The sequence below is a fragment of the Microdochium trichocladiopsis genome, assembly GCF_020744255.1.
Source record: "Microdochium trichocladiopsis strain MPI-CAGE-CH-0230 chromosome Unknown B0I36scaffold_16, whole genome shotgun sequence".
NCBI lineage: Eukaryota > Fungi > Ascomycota > Sordariomycetes > Xylariales > Microdochiaceae > Microdochium > Microdochium trichocladiopsis.
In genome coordinates, this window is record NW_025763559.1 from 88,087 (window position 1) to 108,651 (window position 20,565).

At 51.5% G+C, this 20,565-nt stretch overlaps 4 protein-coding genes across 4 annotated transcripts; 2 read left to right on the forward strand and 2 right to left on the reverse strand.

The window, feature by feature from the left end:
• Positions 1 to 3,941: 3,941 nt before the first annotated feature.
• On the forward strand, positions 3,942 to 4,580 carry B0I36DRAFT_436831 (uncharacterized protein; the record flags this gene model as incomplete). The annotated part of the gene is made up of 1 exon (XM_046162860.1): positions 3,942 to 4,580. The coding sequence occupies one exon, from the start codon at positions 3,942 to 3,944 to the stop codon at positions 4,578 to 4,580; it is 639 nt and encodes a 212-aa protein (XP_046004266.1).
• A 954-nt stretch (positions 4,581 to 5,534) lies between these two features.
• Positions 5,535 to 8,164, reverse strand: B0I36DRAFT_378489 (glycoside hydrolase superfamily; the record flags this gene model as incomplete). Its single annotated transcript, XM_046160690.1, is given in 10 exon segments — positions 5,535 to 5,685; positions 5,794 to 5,852; positions 5,904 to 6,058; positions 6,138 to 6,276; positions 6,520 to 6,645; positions 6,661 to 6,780; positions 6,805 to 6,965; positions 7,035 to 7,168; positions 7,305 to 7,388; positions 8,079 to 8,164. 10 exon segments carry the CDS (start codon positions 8,162 to 8,164, stop codon positions 5,535 to 5,537), a joined length of 1,215 nt encoding a protein of 404 aa, XP_046004267.1.
• Positions 8,165 to 16,833: 8,669 nt separating this feature from the next.
• B0I36DRAFT_356403 (uncharacterized protein) lies at positions 16,834 to 17,226 on the forward strand (the record flags this gene model as incomplete). Its single annotated transcript, XM_046157626.1, has 1 exon — positions 16,834 to 17,226. The coding sequence occupies one exon, from the start codon at positions 16,834 to 16,836 to the stop codon at positions 17,224 to 17,226; it is 393 nt and encodes a 130-aa protein (XP_046004268.1).
• Positions 17,227 to 18,155: 929 nt separating this feature from the next.
• B0I36DRAFT_378491 (Alpha/Beta hydrolase protein) lies at positions 18,156 to 19,700 on the reverse strand (the record flags this gene model as incomplete). The annotated part of the gene is given in 5 exon segments (XM_046160691.1): positions 18,156 to 18,513; positions 18,523 to 18,657; position 18,706; positions 18,772 to 18,954; positions 19,688 to 19,700. Coding segments are annotated over 5 exon segments (690 nt in total).
• Between the last annotated feature and the right edge of the window lie 865 nt (positions 19,701 to 20,565).

Here is a 20,565-nt window from a genome sequence, read left to right on the forward strand (position 1 = left end):
CGCAAACGCCACAGCGTCGCGCGCGCGTCTCTGTCCTCCTCGCGCGACCACTATTTTGACTTGTTTCTGCCCGTAACTGCTCCGTCACGTCGATCTGAGACTTCAAATCCTTTGCCTGGCTAATCGTTAGTGACCCTCCTTTCTGTAGCTGCTTTCTTTTAGTACGTCGACGGCGGCTTAGGCGGCTATTTGCGTCTCGAAGTTCGGCCACGTCGCTCTCCATAAGGGCCTGTTTATGCACCATCATTAACACTCCTTTGTTTAGCTGCTGTAAGCTTGCGATAATTGAAGTTGGGGAGCTATTTTGATGTCGTACGATACGATTCTTGATGTATTCGGTCTGCGATTCCGCCTCAATTGGGTTATTCGGCGTCTTCGAGACCCAGGGCGGCGGTAGGCCTGCAGAACCTGGCGGTGTTGGCGTATGAGGCTTTACGTCTAGCTGTGAAATGACGTATTCCGGATCGTACGGTACTAGGCCAGTAGCTCTGAAGCCGGCCTGGATATTTGACTTAGTCATTGTAGTGTCGTGCGCCTTATGAAAGGCTGGAAGGAAGTCCTCCTTCGCGACGTGGGTAATATGCGCCCGCATAAGGACTTCGATTTCTTTGCTGTACGCCCGTTTTAGAGGTCTAAAGCACCCGACATCGAGAGGCTGGAGCTTATGCGACGAATGAGCAGGCATGCAGAGCGTAATTATATTCTGGTCCTTGCAGTACAGCTCGAAATCGACCGAGTGGTGGCTCTCGTGGCCGTCGAGGATAAGGAGCCGGTAAACGCCCTTCGTACGGCTCTTTGTATGAAAATCGAAGTGTTTTACCCATTCGAGACCTTTCTCATTCGTCGTCCAGCCGTTTTCAGTAAGCGTAATTACCCAGTTAGGCGGTAGAGGGCTTTCGGTCGTCCAGGAGTCGAGGTGGACCTTACCTACGAAGATGATGTACGGCGGAATCGAATTGCCGGACGACCCGATACCCTGGATTACTGTACCCCATTCTTGATTGCCTTGTTGTACGGCTCTTGGCTTACCGCGTCGATCGGAGGTCGTAACGACAGTCTCGGCGGAGATCTTACCCATCGCAAAGCCCGTCTCATCGAAGTTGTAGATATCGTCGTCGTATATCCCGTATTTCGCGATTATATTCCGTACGAGGGAAAACCACGCGCGATACGCGTCCGGATCTTCGCAGAGGACTCTCTGATAGTCGATTCTTCGACTAAAACGCGTACGGAGCTCAGGTCGTCGCTGTACGAAGGCTGAAGCCCAGTTCTTCCCAACGCGTAACGCGTTACGGTCGCGTAGTTGTCGATCCGCCATTTCTCGAACACCACTAAGTCGCGGTGGAAATGATCGCGAATCAAGGTCGAGTATGTATCGTACGACACTGTCCTCTTCGTACGTGGTCAATTTCTGGTTATGTGGTCGGAGATCGCGTTTGCGCTGTACACCTCTTCGTCGGTCTTGGAGTGTCGTACGCGGTACATTGTAGATCTGCGCAGCCTTTCGTACGCTTAATTTAGGGTCGGATTGGAGCGCATTTAGCGCTAGAATAAGGTCACTTTCAATTGATTGCGGTCCCATAATTACTGGTGGAGAAAAATAAGGAGAAAGGAGACATGTTCAAAATTGCGGGAAAGTGGCCGGGTTGCTTGTGTGGCCGGGTTGCTTGTGTGGTCGGGTTGCTTGTGGATTACGTTAACGCTAGTTTAAATCTAGTAAATCTTTACGTAAGCTAGCCCTTAAAGCTTGAACCTAAAAGAGTAATTTCCCATAGTTAAGGTGTCACGATCCTGCCTCCGGGGTCAACCGTCTGGCAGGGCGCTGTGGTTGCTGTTCTGCAAGATAGGTAAAGCCTGTGCAATAACACTAACACTCTGCTGTCGTTCTCTCTTTGGGTTTGTCGTGTCTCTGGGAAGAGATACCAGTCTCGGCAATTGAGTGACTAGTTCAAGTGTGTGGTGAAACTGATACTTAGATTGATCGCTGAAGTACAAAGGTAATGACTGTCTGTCTAGGAGATCCTTCTCGTGCTATATATCCTTTGTCCTTCATCGTGCGTTTCCCAGGGATGTGTTCCTGGATCGCTGGATATGTTGTGATCCACATATCCTGGATCGCTGGATATGTTGCGATCCACATATCCTGGGTCTCCGGATATGTTGCGACCCACATATCCTGGATCTGTTGACATAATGAAATGCTTACGTAACCTGGGGTGTGTCGTCCCGCGTGCATGACCTGCCCTTGTCCCTGGCCCGATCCTGCGACCTGTTGGTCGGGTCGTCACACGTCTATAGTTAAGAAATCTAACTTTACTATATCTCTATAAGTAGGGAGTAAAAGTGGGTCTAAGTAATTTCTTTTAGATAGCTTATAGCCTATTTTTCTATTAAACTTTTATTTTCAGATTTTTAGAGCTAATATTCATAGAGATATAAATATTTTAGACGATAAAGTCATTTGTATGTGTTAATTATAGGAGAGTTTTACATTTTAGAATTCTTTCACTTAAGAATTAATAAAATAATCTATAAATAGGTTTAGTAGGACATTGTAGTATAGCCTTATAGAGCTATTAATCCTAACTCTAAAAATACTTAAAGTAGGTCTATGTTAAGTACTGGCCCTAGGTCTGAACAGATACTAGGCGTATTAGATTTACTACGAACTTGGGAAATAAAAGGAGGTAGTTCGCACTCTCCGTAAGCGCGTTACGGTTTTGTTAACCCCCCTGTCTCCCCTTTTTTGACCCACCTAGGCTCGGGCCAGAGCCCGAGCCCGTAACAGTCTATAGCTAATTTATTAGCTGAGTTACAGTATAGCCGAGTGACAAGGTAGCGATTTTAGCGATTTTGGTGGGGTTTGGGGTGGTCGCGAAGTACCCTGGTCGCGAGACGGGGGGCAGACTTATCTGTTGGCGTTGATGCTAGTGGCCGCGGATTCCAGCCTGAACTCCGGAGGCCCGGACCCGGCCTAAGTCTTCGCTCAAATGCCTCTCATACCGAGGGACTACATAAGCGCTTTGCCTCCCTTGAGCCCGGTAGGTTAGGAGGTCCGAAACTCTGGCTAGATCGTATAATCACCTGGGCTGTCGATAAGGCTGCATATTAACTTACTGCGACTATCTAGCTCTTTAAGGCATATTAGCTGTGGACAGCTAACGGCCTCCCGGAAGACTTTAAGCTTAAGATGTGTCACGATCCTGCCTCCGGGGTCAACCGTCTGGCAGGGCGCTGGGTTGCTGTTCTGCAAGATAGGTAAAGCCTGTGCGATAACAACTAACACTGCTGTCGTTCTCTCTCTGGGGTTATCGTTCGTGTCTCTGGGAAGAGATACCAGTCTCGGCAATTGAGTGACTAGTTCAAGTGTGGGTGAAACTGATACTTAGATTGATCGCTGAAGTACAAAGGTAATGACTGTGTATCTAGGAGATCCTTCGCATCTATATATCCTTTGTCCTTCATCGTGGTTTCGCTGGATCGCCTTGGATATGCAGGATATGTAGTGATCCGTCCGATCCAACATATCCAACTGGATATGTTTGGATATGTCGCGGCCTGGCCGATCCAACATATCCACCCTTGTTCTGCTGACATAATGAGATGCTTATGTAACCAGGGGTGTGCCTGCCCCGCGTGCATGACCTGCCCTTGTCCTTGGCCCGATCTTGCGACCTGTTGGTCGGGTTGTCACAAGATGGTATTAAAGTTAACCTGCGAAAGTTGTGAGTCTTGCCCCTTACCTCCGCTCATCTAGCCCCCGCGCCGTGTGCTCTATGGTCTTGCCATTGGGGAAATGGTCCGGATTAGAATCTGACTGTTGCCGTACAGAACGGTCGATGTGCCTCATGGTCTAATATTCCGATCAGGGCGGTTTCAGCTCGCAGGTGGGCCTCCCGGAAGTGAACAGAAATAAGGACCTAAATTACGTGGGCCTTGTGATGACGCTCCTTACGGAAGCCGCCGAGGGTCGTCGGAGACTTAACGATAATGCTAACGGGGATAAGCTTAATGTCGTAATTGCGTACGAGCTCGGCTACGCCTGGGGCCTGATTCACGAGCACGTAAGCCCTGTCTACTGGCCTAAGTCGTACTATGGGAGTTCGGAATGGAACTCCTTCGCGTTTAGCAGCCGAAACTTCAAATGCGATCAGATCCCTGGTTACAACGCGGTAATAGCCACTGCCCGGACGCTGATCGCCACTAAGACCGAGTTTTCTAAGTTCGTCCCAGAAGATGTGTGTAAGAACTGGGCACTTGCGATAGCGGCAAAGTTTGGGGCTTCCGACTTCTTGCCCGGGAGAAAAGCTATCTGGTCAGACCGGCTAGATAAGGACGAAGCCGGCAAGGACGATGTCGACTGGGACTCGATTATGATGTACTCGACTAATTACCTCGGTCCCGGGGTCCTCTATGACACGGATCTGGGTATTATTCTAGAGCGCACTAAGCCATCGCAGCGTGATATTGCTGGCCTTAGAGCGTTATATGAGGCTGGATATAAGCGCGAATATGCGGCGCTGCATAACGAACAGACTAGCCCTCAGCTCGAAGAGTTTAGGAAGCTGACTTGCGGCTAGCCTGGCTTCTCGAGGGGCTGGCTTTGGTTTTGCGCTGTGTGACATAGGGCTACTGGATATAATAGACCTCACTCGGGTGGTGCTTCTCAGCGATTAGATCGGATTCCTTTCGTTATAAAAGGCTTATTGGAAAAATAGTATTGAGGTGATAACGCTACGTTAGCGGTCTACGAGGTTTCGCATAGCCAATATGTGACAACCCGACCAACAGGTCGCAAGATCGGGCCAGGGACAAGGGCAGGTCATGCACGCGGGGCAGCACACCCCTGGTTACATAAGCATTTCATTATGTCAGCAAACGGAAGTGGATCACTGGGGATCACCGCAGATCCAAGGTGATCCAGGATCGCGGCAAGGACCAAGTGATCCAGGAAGCCACGATGAAGGACAAAGGATATATAGGACAGAAGGATCTTCTTGTAGACAGTCATTACCTTTGTACTTCAGCGATCAATCTAAGTATCATCCTCACCCTTCACTTGACCTAGTCACTCAATTGACCCGAGTGTGATATCTCGCAAGAGACACGAACGACAACCCCTCGAGAACACGACAAGCACGGAGTCAGTATTGCATGAGGTCGCTACCTGCCTTATTCAGAACATAAACCCCACAGCGCCCGATCCAGACGGTTGACCCCGGAGATCGGATCGTGACACAATAATACAAATCATATTTCCTCTATTATGATGTTAGCCGTCTTAGCACCCGAGTCGTGACCTGCTGTTTATATATGATCGCGAAATCCCCCTCAAGCTATACGGCCTGCCCGAGACCGAGCACGTCCGATGTTAATATAGAGAGAATGAAGGCACTTTAAGAGTCTGCAACTTTGTATAACTAGGCACTGGCGGTTGGATTGATTATTCTGTCTAAATGGCTTCTAACCACACCCTATGTTCCTTCCGACGGGCATCGCCTATATCGCATTAGCTTCCCGCCTTGTCGCCTTGTTTATACTGACCCGATTAAGTTCTGCACGTTGCGGCTCTGCATGTCCCACTCCGTCTTAAAGCTCACCGACTGGGTCTTGTTACGCTTGATGTTGGCGCCCAAGGCCTCGATGAGGCGGCTATCGTTGAGGTTAATGGCCCAAACTATCGTTCTGTAACATAAACATCACAAGGTTAGTATGGATGATTAATTTCCTCACTTGCGGGAAGATATGGAGCTGCCCACGGCCGAGGGGTGGTAGTAGATCTGCATAACTCACCCTCTAAGATATCTCTCGTTAGTATGATCGATCTTGATCTTGAGCGTCTCCGCATTGTCCTAGCTGACCTACTGCCTGTCGCCTTAGGTGGCGATCTTGATAGCGGCGACGGGGTTAAAGGTCACGGTCGCGCCCTTGTTGTTAATAATGTTGTGGATCTCGGCGGCCGAGAGGACACCGGGAGTATCTGTGCATAAGCCGCCGTCGGTACTAGACTCGAAAGGGCAGCCTGTACTTATGTAGCCCGCGTCCTTTATCTTGAAGCCTGTGGGCGTGTGTAGCAAATGTTAGTATTCTTTTTCCCTCCTGGCGGTTTTCCATATCTGTGGAGAAAGGGCTCTTACTGCGTCTATAGAAGCCCAGACCCATGACTATGTGATCGGGGTTCATGTTGTTGCGCCATAGCAGGTTCAGGCCCATGTCGATCTTGGTTATGTTGGTGTGCGCAAACGCATATGGACTAATGGACGTGACTTTGCTATCCTAGATGCTATCTGAAATTCAATGGTTGTATTTAGTAACTATTAATAAGGCATGTGAGATATTGTCAAGACTTACGGATATTATATGTTATGATGTTATACTAGTCCAGGTACGGCTCGAGCTTCTGGAGATCGAAGCTACGGAGGTACTAGTAGGATGCGGGCTGCGTCGCGAACTAAAACTCGTTAGCGGAAAGCGACTTTTGGGATTATAGAGAGCTGTATAGGACGAGCATAAACATACTAGTGTTATAGAGATACCAAACTTGTGCCCCGAGCTGTTCAGACGCTCACGTAGGCGTCTGCAGAATGTGACGTAGTTGTCGAAATCTTCCGGAATACCACCGCCATCCTCAGCCACAGGGTATTCCTAGTCGAGGTCGACGCCGTCGAAGCTGTTGTTGATTATGAATGTAAGCAGGGACTCGAAGAAGGTATCTTGCGCGGTAGTTGACTTGGCTAGATCCGAGAATGTGGTTCGGTAGGGCCTAGGATCGTTCATGGCCTAGCCACCGATAGCGATCCAGACCTCGAGTCTAGGCTGGCTATTCTTTAGATCGGTAACGCGTTTGTAGTGGGAGGCTGTACCATCGTCCATTGGGGCGATGCGGAACGTCGTGGGGTTAATTAGAGCAAAGGTAAAGTTGATGTGTGTGTACCAGCCGAGAGGGATGTCCTCGGGCTCTATGTCTGAGGCGCAAAGAATAATAGTGTTAGCCTCGACCTAATGACTCTATTATGGCCTACTAAATTACTTACTTCTATAAGATCTCTTGTAATTCCATCCCTCGTAGTAGCTAATGGTACGCTTGTCGGAGCTCGACCCGGCATACTGAGGGTTGGGTACAGTCTTTCTAGCGCAGAAGAGGGCAGTCGTGCCGTAGAAGCTATATCTGTACTAATGTCCTGCTGTTAGTCTCTCTCGAACGCTACGGATTAGTGACCGAGTATATTACTCACTCTGAGCAGCAGACGTTGAGAGGGCAGGTGGATGTATTGGACCACTGTATTCCCTAGCTAGGATCGTACTCGCTTTTCTCCCCGTACTGGCTAGTACAATCTTGGCCACAGTATTTCGGGCCCATACCATAAACACTATTACCCGTTTTATTACTGCGGGAGTGCCGAAAGGTTAGTCCACAAACGTAGCTGGAAAGATAGATTTGTGGCAGTAAAGTCGATCACCTATAGAGGACCATAGTAGCTAAGCTTGTATGGTTTGGACTTGCTGCAGGTGTAGTCTGGCTGCCCACCGTCGGCCGCCGCTATCGCGAACTCTGTCTGCTCGACGATGTCGGCGAAAGTGACATCGCTATTAGTAAGAGCGTGCGAGACGCCTAAGAGGGCACCCAGCAGGATAGTCGAAAGAGATATCTGCTGTGGTGAAGCTATTACGGTGTAACTGAGGTGACCCGGTCGAATGGTTGTCGTTCTTGGCTACGAGTAGTAAGTGAAATGATTCACGCTAGTGACTACAGAACCGCGGTAAAGGGAGCTGTGTAGTTAAGGTAGGCAGTCGGCGCCATAGCTACGGCCGGTAGAATTAGGACCTCGGAACGACCATACTAATTATTGGTATTGCCGCAGCTTGCTATTGTGGCAGAATTCTGCCGGACTGCGTTGCCCCCTTAAGACCCTTGCTACTAAAAGCCCCCCTGGCTTATGCGGCGTGAGCCGCCTTGTGTCGGTAAGCCGAGGACCTGTATATAGCCCCTGTAAGACGTACAAGTTAGGTACCGTGAGTGGATCCGGAGTACGCCCCGATGCTCCAAGAAAATGTCTAAATTAGGTTATCCTTCTGACCTGAGGTCTAGCATTCCGGGCGGTAAAAGAACCTGACTACACTTGTGGTATCCGCGTGGCTGGTGAAACTGCTGATTGCCCGGCATTTCAACGTTGCACCCTAGCGGGCGTTCTGCCGGATAAGACTAGGCTAGGGCCCTGGCTTATGTATGAGCCGCGCGACCCTTAGTAGGCTATTGACGGGATACTCGATCGGAGCATGGGGCCAGACTTTATAGGGCCCGAGTATAGTATCTACACGTGCTATAGAGCCGGTGAAGTAACAAAGTACCCTGGACGCCACTGGCCTAGAATCGCGGTGGCGGTGAGAACATGTATCGCATATTGTACGTACGGGTAATTCGTATAGGCTAGCCAGGTTGGTACTGTGTTAGGGCGGGACAGATTAGTCAGGGCTAGGACCTGGCACTCAGAGACAGTATTTCATAAGTCAAAGGTTCGCGATGTTTTACCATAGATGCCAGACAGACAGAGACACACCACCAATCCAAGCAGTTTCACACATCTTCAGTTTTGCGCCTTGACATTCAGAACAGTGTTGCATTTGCTCGACAATACCCTGATCAGACAGTCCCTCATAAGTGCAGCGACACCACTTGCGTGCTGTCGTTGCTGGCTCCCCCATCAAAACCCATTGCCATCCCCAGAAATCTGGGAATGGCCTCACTTAGGCGGGACGCCTAAGTGAGTCTCGCTGGCAATACCACCGAACCTGGCAGGCGGTGAACTCCCTTTGGTCGTTGGGTGGTTGTCCTTCCCATGATCAGAGAGAATCTCACTTTGCCCCAGCTCAGTACGAGGTTTAGCCTACATTAGTCTGTAAGCATGACTGTATGCTGCATCGGCTCACGCGCTAGGGGTTAGTCTGGCCGAAACTTGCCGGTCGGCTGGATGGAAGAGAATAAAGATTCTGCCGGTATTCTGTGGTCTTGGTAAGACCCTTGCCGAAGTTATGTCTGACTCGGTCCGTAAATGCTAAAGGTGAACCTGCCTTGTCGCTTACCTCCGCACCTTGTTCTGTGCCCCTGTATGGATGGGGACTTCCGCTGTATGGTTATCTTGGTCTAGGGTTACTCCCGCTTTGATGAACCCCTGATTGGCTCCGAAAGACCCGACGTTCTTTAAGCCGGTTACCTCGGGCGGACTTGGAACCGGATTAACCGTCGGATGTAGTGTCGGCGAGCTTAGAAAGGCAGACTTGCGCGGAAGCTACGATCTCGGGGTCTTGCTTTTCCCCTAACTCCTCCCTTATCTCTGATCTGCTTAACTTGCTCAGCAAGTTAGAGTCCATACGTTCGACCAAGAGTTAGCTCTCGAGTTGACCGGTATTATGTTGAGTAAAGCAGCGTTGAGTCTCCTGATGTGGAGCTCAATGCTTAGCTTGGGATCCTTATACATCCTCCCCTACGGCGCCGGTAAAAAGGCAATTACTACACGGGCATGAAGAATTGCTACCCGGGCATGACTCTTACACGGGCATGACTTCTATCGCCTCTGATTCGCTCATTTTTTTCCTTCGACCCACAGGTACATCAGTGCAAAGGCGGTGAAGCAAGCTCTCTTAACAAGGCCGTGCTTTCGGTATAGTCAGAACCAACCAGGTCAACCAGGCCTCTAGAACAGGTCTTAGGCGTATATCAAAACAAGGTCTGGTTTTCAATACAGAACACGGCCAATTCCAGCACGCCCTAGAGGGCAGCTATCTATATCTCTATCCTCTAACTACTATAGATGGAAGAACCTCCTCGTCGCTGTAAAGCAGCTCCCACTGACTCCTTCGCCTGCGAATGCTAGATTGCGTCTTCCGTCCGTTGGCACGTACTCCTGTAGTTCTTCCAGCTCCAAGAACAGCTGACCGGCTGCGCGTCTGGCGCTGGGATGAGGCACTGGCCTGGCTACTAGCCTGGCTGCTGGCCTGTTGGCTCGCTTCCAGAGCAAGCCTAGCTAGCGTTGACTTGTTGTGACTTCCTGGTGGTCGACCTCGTCTGCGCCCTGTCGCTTGTCTTGCTGGATTGCTGGCTCGTTGGCCACTCGGCTGGCTGCTTGCCTCAATGGCTAGCCGCGCTGGAACAGCCTGTGTGGTGTTCTTAGGTCTGCCACGGAGAGCAGTGGCGATCTTAGGGTCGAGGATTCGTCGGTATGGATCTCGAGAGGATGGCTCTCGTAGGCGCCACCGAGGATGGACCTCCCATTTGGTGAGAGGCGTGCCACTCACCAGCTTTGAGTAGATTGTGTGGCAGCAGGGGATTCCAAGCTCGGTCGAAACCGAGCAGTCCTCACTGCAATCGCCAATGGGGTCAGGGAACGGATTCTTCCCCGTCGGCATTGCTTTCCTTGCTAGCCGATATTGTTTGTTGATAAGCCCGAGACCCTTCGAAGAGAGTGCTGTCCGGGGTTCGCCTAGATACTCCGAGCTGGACCCTATGTACTCTCGCGCGGTAAGTACCTCGTCCGCTGCGCAGGCGTCGTTGAAATCTCGCTCCTGGTCCTTCATCATGTCCTGCATAGCCTCGATAAGCCGATAGAGATTGCTCATACCATTCAGGAGATAGCTCTTGATGTTGTTGTTGCTTGCTTCTGTCCCAGATGTGACGCGTATGCCGAAGTTGCGATAGTTGCGAATGAAACATCGTGCCCACTGCGCCCTGACAGGCATGTAGGTTCCATGGAGATACCGCAGGATGGCCCGCTGATCGTCAAATTCCCTACAGAGGCTTCCCCACGCCTTCTCGTGAGCCTCCTCTGTCTCCGCAAACAAGACGACCTTCCACATCATGAGAACCCCTCGATGGCTATGAGGGACGACTTCAGCTGTCTGCGCGTTGACCAACTGTCCGTCTTTCGGGCCGAGCTCAGCCTGTGCCTGTGGAGCGTAGTCCTCCCCGTTGCTGCTGTCGGGACTACTACTGCTACATTGGCCCTTGACCCACTTCTGCTTTGACTTGAGCAAGACGTTAGAATTGATGTGGTGGATGCACAGCTGCTGCTGTGCATCAGGGAACTGATCATTCAGGGCGGCCTTCATCTGACCGTCGAAGTCAGTAATGATAACGTCCGGTTGGCGAATAGAGTGCTGCTCTGAGATCTGTCGAATGCTCTCAGAGAGGAACTGGAACCCCTCCCGTCTCTCGTTGTCGATCAGACCGAACGCCGCATTGTAGACAGAACCAAGGCAGGTCTGTCCTGTTGCTTGGAATAATGGAAGCTTGAAGCGGTTGGTGTTGTATATGTTGTCGAAGCTGATGACCTCAGGAAACCGCTTCCACATCTGGAGGCAGTACGGAAAGGTCCAGACAAGACCGACGAGGCGGTTTGGCTCATCATCCGCCCACTTAACAAGATAGGGAATCTCCATCTCGTCGAACAGCTTGATCAGTGCTGCAGTAGGAGTGTGGCCGCTCAACTTGTCTCGACTGATACGAGACCTGGCGTTATAGATATCCTTTCGTGTAAAAGATGACTCGGGATGCTGCTCCAGGACGATCGCGCGTACGTCACGGGCCCGAATTCCGACCCGACGGCTTGTCGATTCGACTGTTGCCCTGATAGGTGTAGTGAGTCGTCTGTGGGAGGGATGGGCGGATGGTTTGATACTGGCCCGGTGGTTATGCTGGCTATGCTCGGAATTATCGTGGTGTCGTAGAAGCCATCTACCCTCCTCCAGTGCTTCGGCAATGACCATCCATTTACAACCACACTTTCGAGACTTCCGTTGCCGAATACCGGTACTCTCTGAGGGGCGTGGTTCTCCGAATCGATCGCATTGGAAAGAGTACCGGATCTTCCGACCCTTATATGAGTAGGCATTTCGTCGAACAATACCGAAGCCATTAGCCTTCGCGAAAGTATTCACCCACTCGAACAGGACTTCGGCTGACGGCGCTGGGTCGCCTGGGATAGGTGGGTTCGGGATCGGGTCAGGGACAGGCGACAAGGGGTGGTCGGGCGAGGGCGGCGAGGCGATAGGCGGAGAGTGCCTTTCTCGGGGAGGCGAGTATGGCGGAGATGATTCGAATGGAGTTGAACTGAGCGGCGAGTAGCCCCATATCTCGCGCCATTGGCGGACTCGTTCGTATGACCGGACGAGCTCGATGGTAAGTCTTCGATCTGTCCCAATCACCTCGCGCACTAGCCTAAGGGCGGACTGAAACTGGGGTCTTGTTGGAGAGAATTGTTCTTGTGCTGATTGTTGTGGAGAGCAGGCAGGTGGCTGGTCGATTTCCGGGCCTGGTATAGGCATTCTTACTCGTTGCGACCGTCTTCCTCGGGTTGGGAAATCATTCGATAGGTGAATCTCATGATCGAATCGCAGCTCCCATGGTGGCTCGTTCAGCCCACGCGATCCATGGGGGCGTGGAGCGGTCGTGAAGGTCTCTGGGTACGAGGCGAAAGCATTACAGAGTGCCTCGTCGTCTCCCACGCCATAGTGTGGGCCAATGCTCGTCCCTGTGCTATTAGACGAAGGTGGTCTTGAACTCTCAGATTGGTTCTGCCGCTGTCGTTTTCGAGGACGTAATTGATAGCTTCGAAGTCGTTGGTTGCTTGCTGAGCTAGATCGAGAGCCGGGCTGGGACATAATGACGGCCTTGATCGCGACAGGAAGAGTGTCGCACGCACGGATGAGAGCATGGTTAAAGGGGCAGTTGATTTGACTATGAAAGAAGGAAAGAGGGGACCAATTTCAGCACAAAGGAATGACCTGCTTTGTGATGCAGATGCCTTGGAAGATGAGGCTATTGGATATTCCTGATACAGCGTGTGTTTGAGTGTTGGTCTCAGCAGGGGGCCTAACACACCACGCCTGGAGCCCTGGGACCTTGACAAATATGGTATCTTTCACGAACAATCATTATCAGTAGGCTTGACATGCGACAAGAGGTAATTGGTGTAGTAGCTAGCTAGTGAATAGCTTCCATATGTCTCGTCGATCGTCGTGGTGGAGAGCTAATCCCGAGGTACAAGGGAAGCGTTGGCAGAATCTAGATGCACTAACAAAAAGGGATGGACCAATCAGAGGCTGCAAAAGGTCATGCCCGTGTAAGAGTCATGCCCGGGTAGCAATTCTTCATGCCCGTGTAGTAATTGCCGGTAAAAAAGCACTCGATGCTCTCACGAGGCGAGATGAAGATCCGATAGAGCTTAGCTGGATCGAGAGATTCGGGGTTATCGGCGATAGCTATTCCGCCGCTATCGGTGCAGGCACACCTTTGGGGGGGTTCCCTAGCTCGGACTGGAAGTATGCGTGTTATGACCAAGGATACCTAACCGTCCTTAACGACAAGTTCGGTCCGAGTGTGAAGAAGTTCTCGTACATAGCCTGTAGTGGAGACCGCTCTGAGCACATTTACAAGTAAGTTATGGATAAGCTGGAGGATAACCTTAACTTGGTCGTCTTCACCGCCGGCGGAAACGTTTTATGTCTGGTACGTTCTAACTAGTTGCTGATTGGTTCTTAAGTTGTCCCCGGTATTAGTTTCCGGAAGACGCGCGAAGTAGCTGAGCTGACTGAGAAGCTACGAACAGGCTGGTATGATTAAGAAATGCGTTCGTTGCCGTAAGTATAGGACTATCTTATTCCTAGTCGCCTTTCTTTCCGTACTTTTCCTAAAGGCTAGATGAGGAGCTACTGACCGGCTATCCGCTATAGATTCGAGGGAGACAACGCTTGTTAGGAAGTTATAAAGAAAGCCGAGGAAAACATTAAGACTAACGTAATCCACAAGTGAGCGGGCCACACAAGTGAGCGGGCCACTTTCCTACCATATTCGTACAGGCTATCTTCTTTCCCCCTTTTCTCCACCAATAATTATGGTACGACCATCAATTGAAGGCGATTTGATTCTAGCGCTTCAGGCGCTCCAGTCTGACCCAGAATTAACTATACGAAAGGCTGCACAGCTGTACAATGTACCTCGTACGACCCTACAACGAAGACGAGCCGGCCGACCTGCGAAACACGATATACGACCACCCTGCCAGAAATTGACCTCGTACGAAGAGGATAGCATCGTACGATATATAATCGACCTAGATTCGCGATCGTTTCCACCGCGGTTAGGTGGTGTTCGAGAAATGGCGGATCGACTCCTCCGCGTACGCGACGCGCCACGCGTCGGAACGAACTGGGCCTCAAACTTCGTACGACGACGACCTGAGCTCCGTACGCGTTTTAATCGAAGAATCGACTACCAGAGGGTCCTCTGCGAGGATCCGGACGCGTATCGCGCGTGGTTTGAGCTCGTACGAAATATAATCGCGAAATACGGGATCCACAATGACGATATCTACAACTTCGACGAAACGGGCTTCGCGATGGGCAAGATCTCCGCCGAAACTGTCGTTACAACCTCCGATCGACGCGGGAGGCCAAGAGCCGTACAACAAGGCAATCAGGAATGGGTTACAGTAATCCAGGGCATCGCGTCGTACGGCTATTCGATCCCACCATATATCATCTTCGCGGGGAAGGTCCACCTCGACTCCTGGACCGCGAATAGCCCTCTACCGGCCGACTGGGTAATCGCGCTTTCAGATAATGGCTGGACGACGAACGAGAGAGGTCTAGAATGGGTAAAACACTTCGATTTCCATACGAAGAGTCGTACGAAGGGTACCCACCGCCTCCTTATCCTCGACGGCCACGAGAGCCACCATTCCGTCGATTTCGAGCTCTACTGCAAGGAACAGAACATTGTAACGCTCTGTATGCCTGCTCACTCATCACATAAGCTCCAGCCTCTCGATGTTGGGTGCTTTAGCCCTCTTAAACGGGCGTACGGTAAAGAAATTGAGGGTCTCATGCGGGCGCATATTACCCACGTTTCAAAGGAGGACTTCCTCCCAGCCTTTTATAAGGCGTACGACGCTGCGATAACAAAGTCAAACATCCAGGCAGGCTTTAGAGCAACTGGCCTAGTACCGTACGACCCGAATTATGTGATTTCACAGCTAGATGTGAAGTTTCATACGCCGACACCGCCAGGTTCCTCTGCTGGACTACCACCCCCATGGGTTTCAAAGACGCCGAACAACCCAATTGAGGCCGAATCGCAGACGGAGTATATCAAAAATCGCATCGTACGACACCAGAATAGCTCTCCGTCGTCCATTATTGAGAGCCTGCGGCAGCTAAATAAAGGAATCACAATGATGGTGCACGAGCAGACCCTTATGCGCCAAGACCTCGCCGAACTTCGAGATGCAAACGACCGCCTTAGCCGCCGTCGTGGTACGAAAAGAAAACAGCTACAGAAAGGAGGGTCCCTCACGATTGATCAGGCAAAGGATTTGAAGGCTCAAATCGATGCGACGCAGCAGTTAAGGGCGGAAACGAGTCAGAATAGTGGTCGTACGAGGAGGCCAGAAACGCGCGCGCGACGATGTGGCGTCTGCGGCGAACCCGGCCATAATGCTCGTACGTGTCAGAAAGTTGTATCTGCCTCTGAAGAAGAGGATTCTGAATAGTTTGAATTGATTTCAGGCGTTATGGTTGAATTCTCTTATACATTGTCGTACGGGTACCTGGTGGGTGGCCCGCTCACTTGTGTGGCCCGCTCACTTGTGGATTACGTTATTCTTAAGCCTAACATTAAGTCCATCCTGCTTAAGCTTAATGATAAGATGGCCAAGGACAGCGTTGTGGTGATGCTCGGCTACGGATAATTCTTCAACACTGACAACGAGGACGTGTGCACCAAGACTTAGGACTGGACGTAAGCGATCCCCTTCGGTAACTACTGGGTTAAGACAGGTATTCCTCTTAATATTGCACTGCGTAAACGTCTGAACAATCTGGTCATCGGTATTAATGACGCAACTAAGGAAGTTGTGACTGATGTCCGGAACAACGGAAACGTTAAGTATAAGCTCAAGTATGTCGCTTCTTCTAGTAGCTCTTGATTCCCGTCTGAAGACTGATCTTATCGCTGTTGCTTAGGTACGCCGACTGGGATAAATGGTCCTATTAGGTGGTCCGTGGGCAATACTGTGACCCTCAGGGTGACGGCTCTTACCCCGACGCTAAGTAGCCGGACCTGCAGTTTTTCAAGCCCGATACGAAACGGCCGACTTGTGAGTAGATAATAAAGGGCCGTATCTCGAGATTGCTCGCCTCTTCTAACAGTCTTTCCGCGTCCTAGCTGAGCACGATGAACTCCGAAGACGCTTCACTGAAGCTGATAATGCCACCGTTAGCGATGACGTTCATGCTCAGGTGCTGTATGACTCTATCCTGTACAACTCGCCAGACCCGCGAGCGGCCGCGCTGCACTCGCTAAACCCTCGCGATGCGCCTTCGCTACCCGGATGCCCCGGTGACGAGAACTTTGACCCGACCTTGGGCTTTGGCCTGCCTGATATGTTTGCCAAGTGGTTCCACCCCAACGAGAAGGGCTACCTCACTATGGCCTCTTTCGCTATGGACGCTATCGTTAAGGGCCGCGTAGAGGTCTTGGGCTAAGGCGAGACCTGCACGCGGCGCAAGGACGAGTTCCGCTGCTGGTCAGCTGACGGCTCGCGCGCGTACGCGCACCATAAAGTCGTGGACGGCAACTTTCGCGACTTTTGTAGCGCCCTCGACCCGCCCGAGAACGAGTCCGGCTGGAAGCGGTCTAAGACTTACTAGCCCGGTACGCCCGATGAGGCGACCGTCTCGATCGAGCTGTCCGACGATGCGAGCTCCTTTGATAAGGAGCTCTGCCTTAACTCGTTCAACCATATTATTAACGGGTGCGACCCTAAGACGGACGATAAACCGATGACCTGGAAGTTTGGCGGTAAGTGGGTTCGCGGCGAGTACATGTACCGTATCGACATTAAGCGGTATAACCGCAAGTGGCCACCCTATAAGGAGCCTGTGGGCGACTGCAAGAGCGAGTATAAGTTCGTCCTTAACTCTATCTTTATTCACGGCGGCGGCTGGGCTACGGCCGACTTCGGCTGGGATACGCTTAAGAAGAAGGCCGGCTTATGTATCGGGTCCACCCCGACGTTGTGGAAGTTCTGGTACTACGACTCCCTAGATAAGGACGGCATGGAGTGGGCGGCTAGCTTTAATACTCCGGTCTTTATAACGTCGAGATGCTTCGATAATGATAAGGTGCCTAATGACTCGGGTGGCCACGTTAGCGGCTGCGGTGGAACTGGCTAGCTGGGCCATGTTAAGGTCGAGGTGCTGAAGTCTGTATTGGCTATTAATTGGCCCCTTGTGCTCCCAAAGACTAAAGACGGAAAGGACTACATATCCCTAGTTCTGATTTATTAGATATTATAGTGAACACGAAAGATTTCTCATGTTTAAGGATCGCATTCCTTGTAGCGTACGCAGAGGGCTTTGCCACTAGTTATCAACCAGCTGAAACCTCGTTTTTCGTTAATAGATAGAGTATAGTACGTTAGTGTCTATGTCTGTAAGGGGGTTGACTATGGTCCACTGCTAAGAGTAATCCCATGACCTGTATTGTTGAGGTTTACAGTTTCCTATGCTAATCTCTCACTATATTCCACCCTACTGTCACGATCCTGCCTCCGGGGTCAACCGTCTGGCAGGGCGCTGGGGTTGCTGTTCTGCAAGATAGGTAAAGCCTGTGCAATCACAACTAACACTCTGCTGTCGTTCTCTCTCTGGGTTGTCGTTCGTGTCTCTTGGAAGAGATACCAGTCTCGGCAATTGAGTGACTAGTTCAAGTGTGGGTGAAACTGATACTTAGATTGATCGCTGAAGTACAAAGGTAATGACTGTGTATCTAGGAGATCCTTCGCGCCTATATATCCTTTGTCCTTCACCGCGTGCGTCCTGGATATGCTTGGATATGTTGCGATCCAGCATATTCAGGGATCATCTTGGATATGTTATGATCCAACATATCCAGGGATCATCTTGGATATGTTGTGATCCAACATATCCACCCTTGTCCCGCTGACATAATGAGATGCTTATGTAACCAGGGGTGTGTCTGCCCCGCGTGCATGACCTGCCCTTGTCCTTGGCCTGATCTTGCGACCTGTTGGTCGGGTCGTCACACCTACCTGTGTTTCCAAAAAGTCGACGATGTCGTCAATCTCCTCGGGCACCTTGTACTAGTGTCCAAGCTCCGGATATAACTTCCACGTGATATTGAACCCAGCTGCTCGCAGAGTATCCGCAGCCGCCTTCCCTAACGTAGGCGGCTTCTTCTCATCAAGCTCGCCATGACCAAGGAACACGGGCGTGGTCGCTAGCACTCCTTCGCTAGGCAGATCCTTAAGAGGCTCCATGCATAGCAGGTCCCTCTCGAACTCGACTGCCCGGGCCGCCGGCCCTTTCTCGACCTTGTCTCCTTCGTCCTCGTTATTATCGTTTGTAAAGGGGTTATTATCACCTAACTCCTCGTCCCCACCCCTCTCTCCCGTTACCGCTTCTAAGATATCCCTCTGAAACGGTAAATACGAGCATAACCTAATATACCCACCTAGCGATATACTACCACCGCCTATCGCTAAGAGCAAAGATATGCTTATCGCACTGCCATTACTGATCCCTCCCAGCACCACATTCCGCGCGCCGACTTTGTCCACCTCCGCCTGAATAACCGGCTCCAGCCTGGTCGCCGAGTCCTGAAGGCCTTAGAGCTGCGTCTCCTTGCGGTACTCTGGGTCCGGCAGGCGGGCGATGTCGAACCACATCCTGAGTAGGCTGCGCTTGAACGCGCTGGACCGGCGGAGCGGGGCGGTGGGAAGATGAAGCGCGCGCCGGGGAGGAGTTGTGGAAGGAGGTGGCCGGTCGAGGTGTGGCCTGCTTCGAGGAACTGAGCGCCGAAGTTGCGGCCGTTGTCGCCCAGGCCGTGGAGGAAGATGATCGAGTGGGTGTGCGTGGTGGTGGGCTCGACGATGTATGTCGCTGATGATGGATGTGGTGGTGGTGTTGATGCTGGTTCAGGGGCGGGGTCTGTGGGATGCCTGAATAAGTGTCATCTGCTTGGTTCAAAGGGCGCCAATTTCGGCGGCTTGCGCCTCCAAAAATGGCGGTCGTTGAACCAACCAAAACGGTGAGATACCGGATTGGTGGTTCAAAAACGGACATATCGCGTTTCGGCCTTCCGTAACGATGACTGATGGCCAACAGGGGGCAGATATCCACCCAATCGTTTCAATGTCTGAAGCGCTGGGCATGGCTATATTTAGCTAGTTCCACTTGATTTGTCTCCTCAACCTCTACCCGAGCATCATCATAGCAGCAGGACGCCTGGAGGACAGGAGTCACAGTGGCGTTGTACTATTCCAAGCATCGATAGGGATAGTCGCTGGTGGGTTTGGCTGAGCGAAGGATGAGGTCAGGAAGCTTTGTGCCTGCGCCATAGGAGAAACACCATCATTGACACAATGTGTTAAGCAACAAAAAGATGCTTGGTGGTACAGCCTGTTTGTCAAGAATTGGAGGGCGAATGCGACTGGCTAGGATGTGGAGTCTGGTCGGTAGCTTGCCACTGGCTCATGAACGAGATGGTCGCCGGCATGCGGCCAACTGCCTCCTGATTCGAGCATGGCTGACCCACCCGGACCCACTTTGCCACATCTGCCTCGCCAAGGGACATGCTGCTGCCTGGAGTTAACGTTCTGGTGTAGATTGGTACGGGAGTGGTACATTCGCGTTGTCTGGTGTCTTAGCATACAGTACTATATGTATCATGCTACGAGCACTATTGTGTGGTGCCCCGCAGTTACCAGCCCCAGAGCCATGGTCAGCCTCAACAGCAGAAGACGCCGCGATCATGTAACTTTGCCAGTGGTGGATGCTAGACCTCTGGTTGATTTACCTATTGAATGCACAATCACATTCATTTATACAACCTATTTCCATTCTAAGTGCGTGTGACGCTGCCTGAGGTGCCTGTTTTGGACACCAGTGGGGACAGGTTTCGGGGCCCCAAAGCACCCTCAGTAAGTACATAGCGCCAAGCGAACATGTACCTACCAAAGTACCCTCATCCCCACAGGTACAATGCCGCCCACCCACACTAACACAGGATCCTGTCTCCCCGGTTCCTGTCACTGTACCAAAGATAAAGGGTCTCCCAGACCTCTACGGTCCTCGACGCCCCCGAGCCACCCAGCAGCCCCCCGCTTTCCCCCTTTTCACTCATTCGCCCCACTTCCCTTCACCGTCCCCATGAAAGACACGAAGCCTGCTCTTTGGTGTCGCGTCCAGCAGGACCTCGACAGCGACCTCTCCGATGCCTCTGGCCCCGAGATCACACCAGAGGAGCTACGGGCTGCTGCTGAGAAGGCTAATGCCCGCCGCCCCCTCCGACTACGACGCGCCGTTACGTACTAACGCAACATCGTTTTGGGCCAGCGGCGATGGGCGAGGTTCTGTGAATTCATGAGATACCCGGATTGGCGGGAGCGGGTTAAGACATTGACCTACGATAATCGCGGCGATGTTGAAGCCTTCATTAGGTATTGCAAGGAGCGGCGAGGGGTAAGGATTACCGGTAAGACCACACTGGAG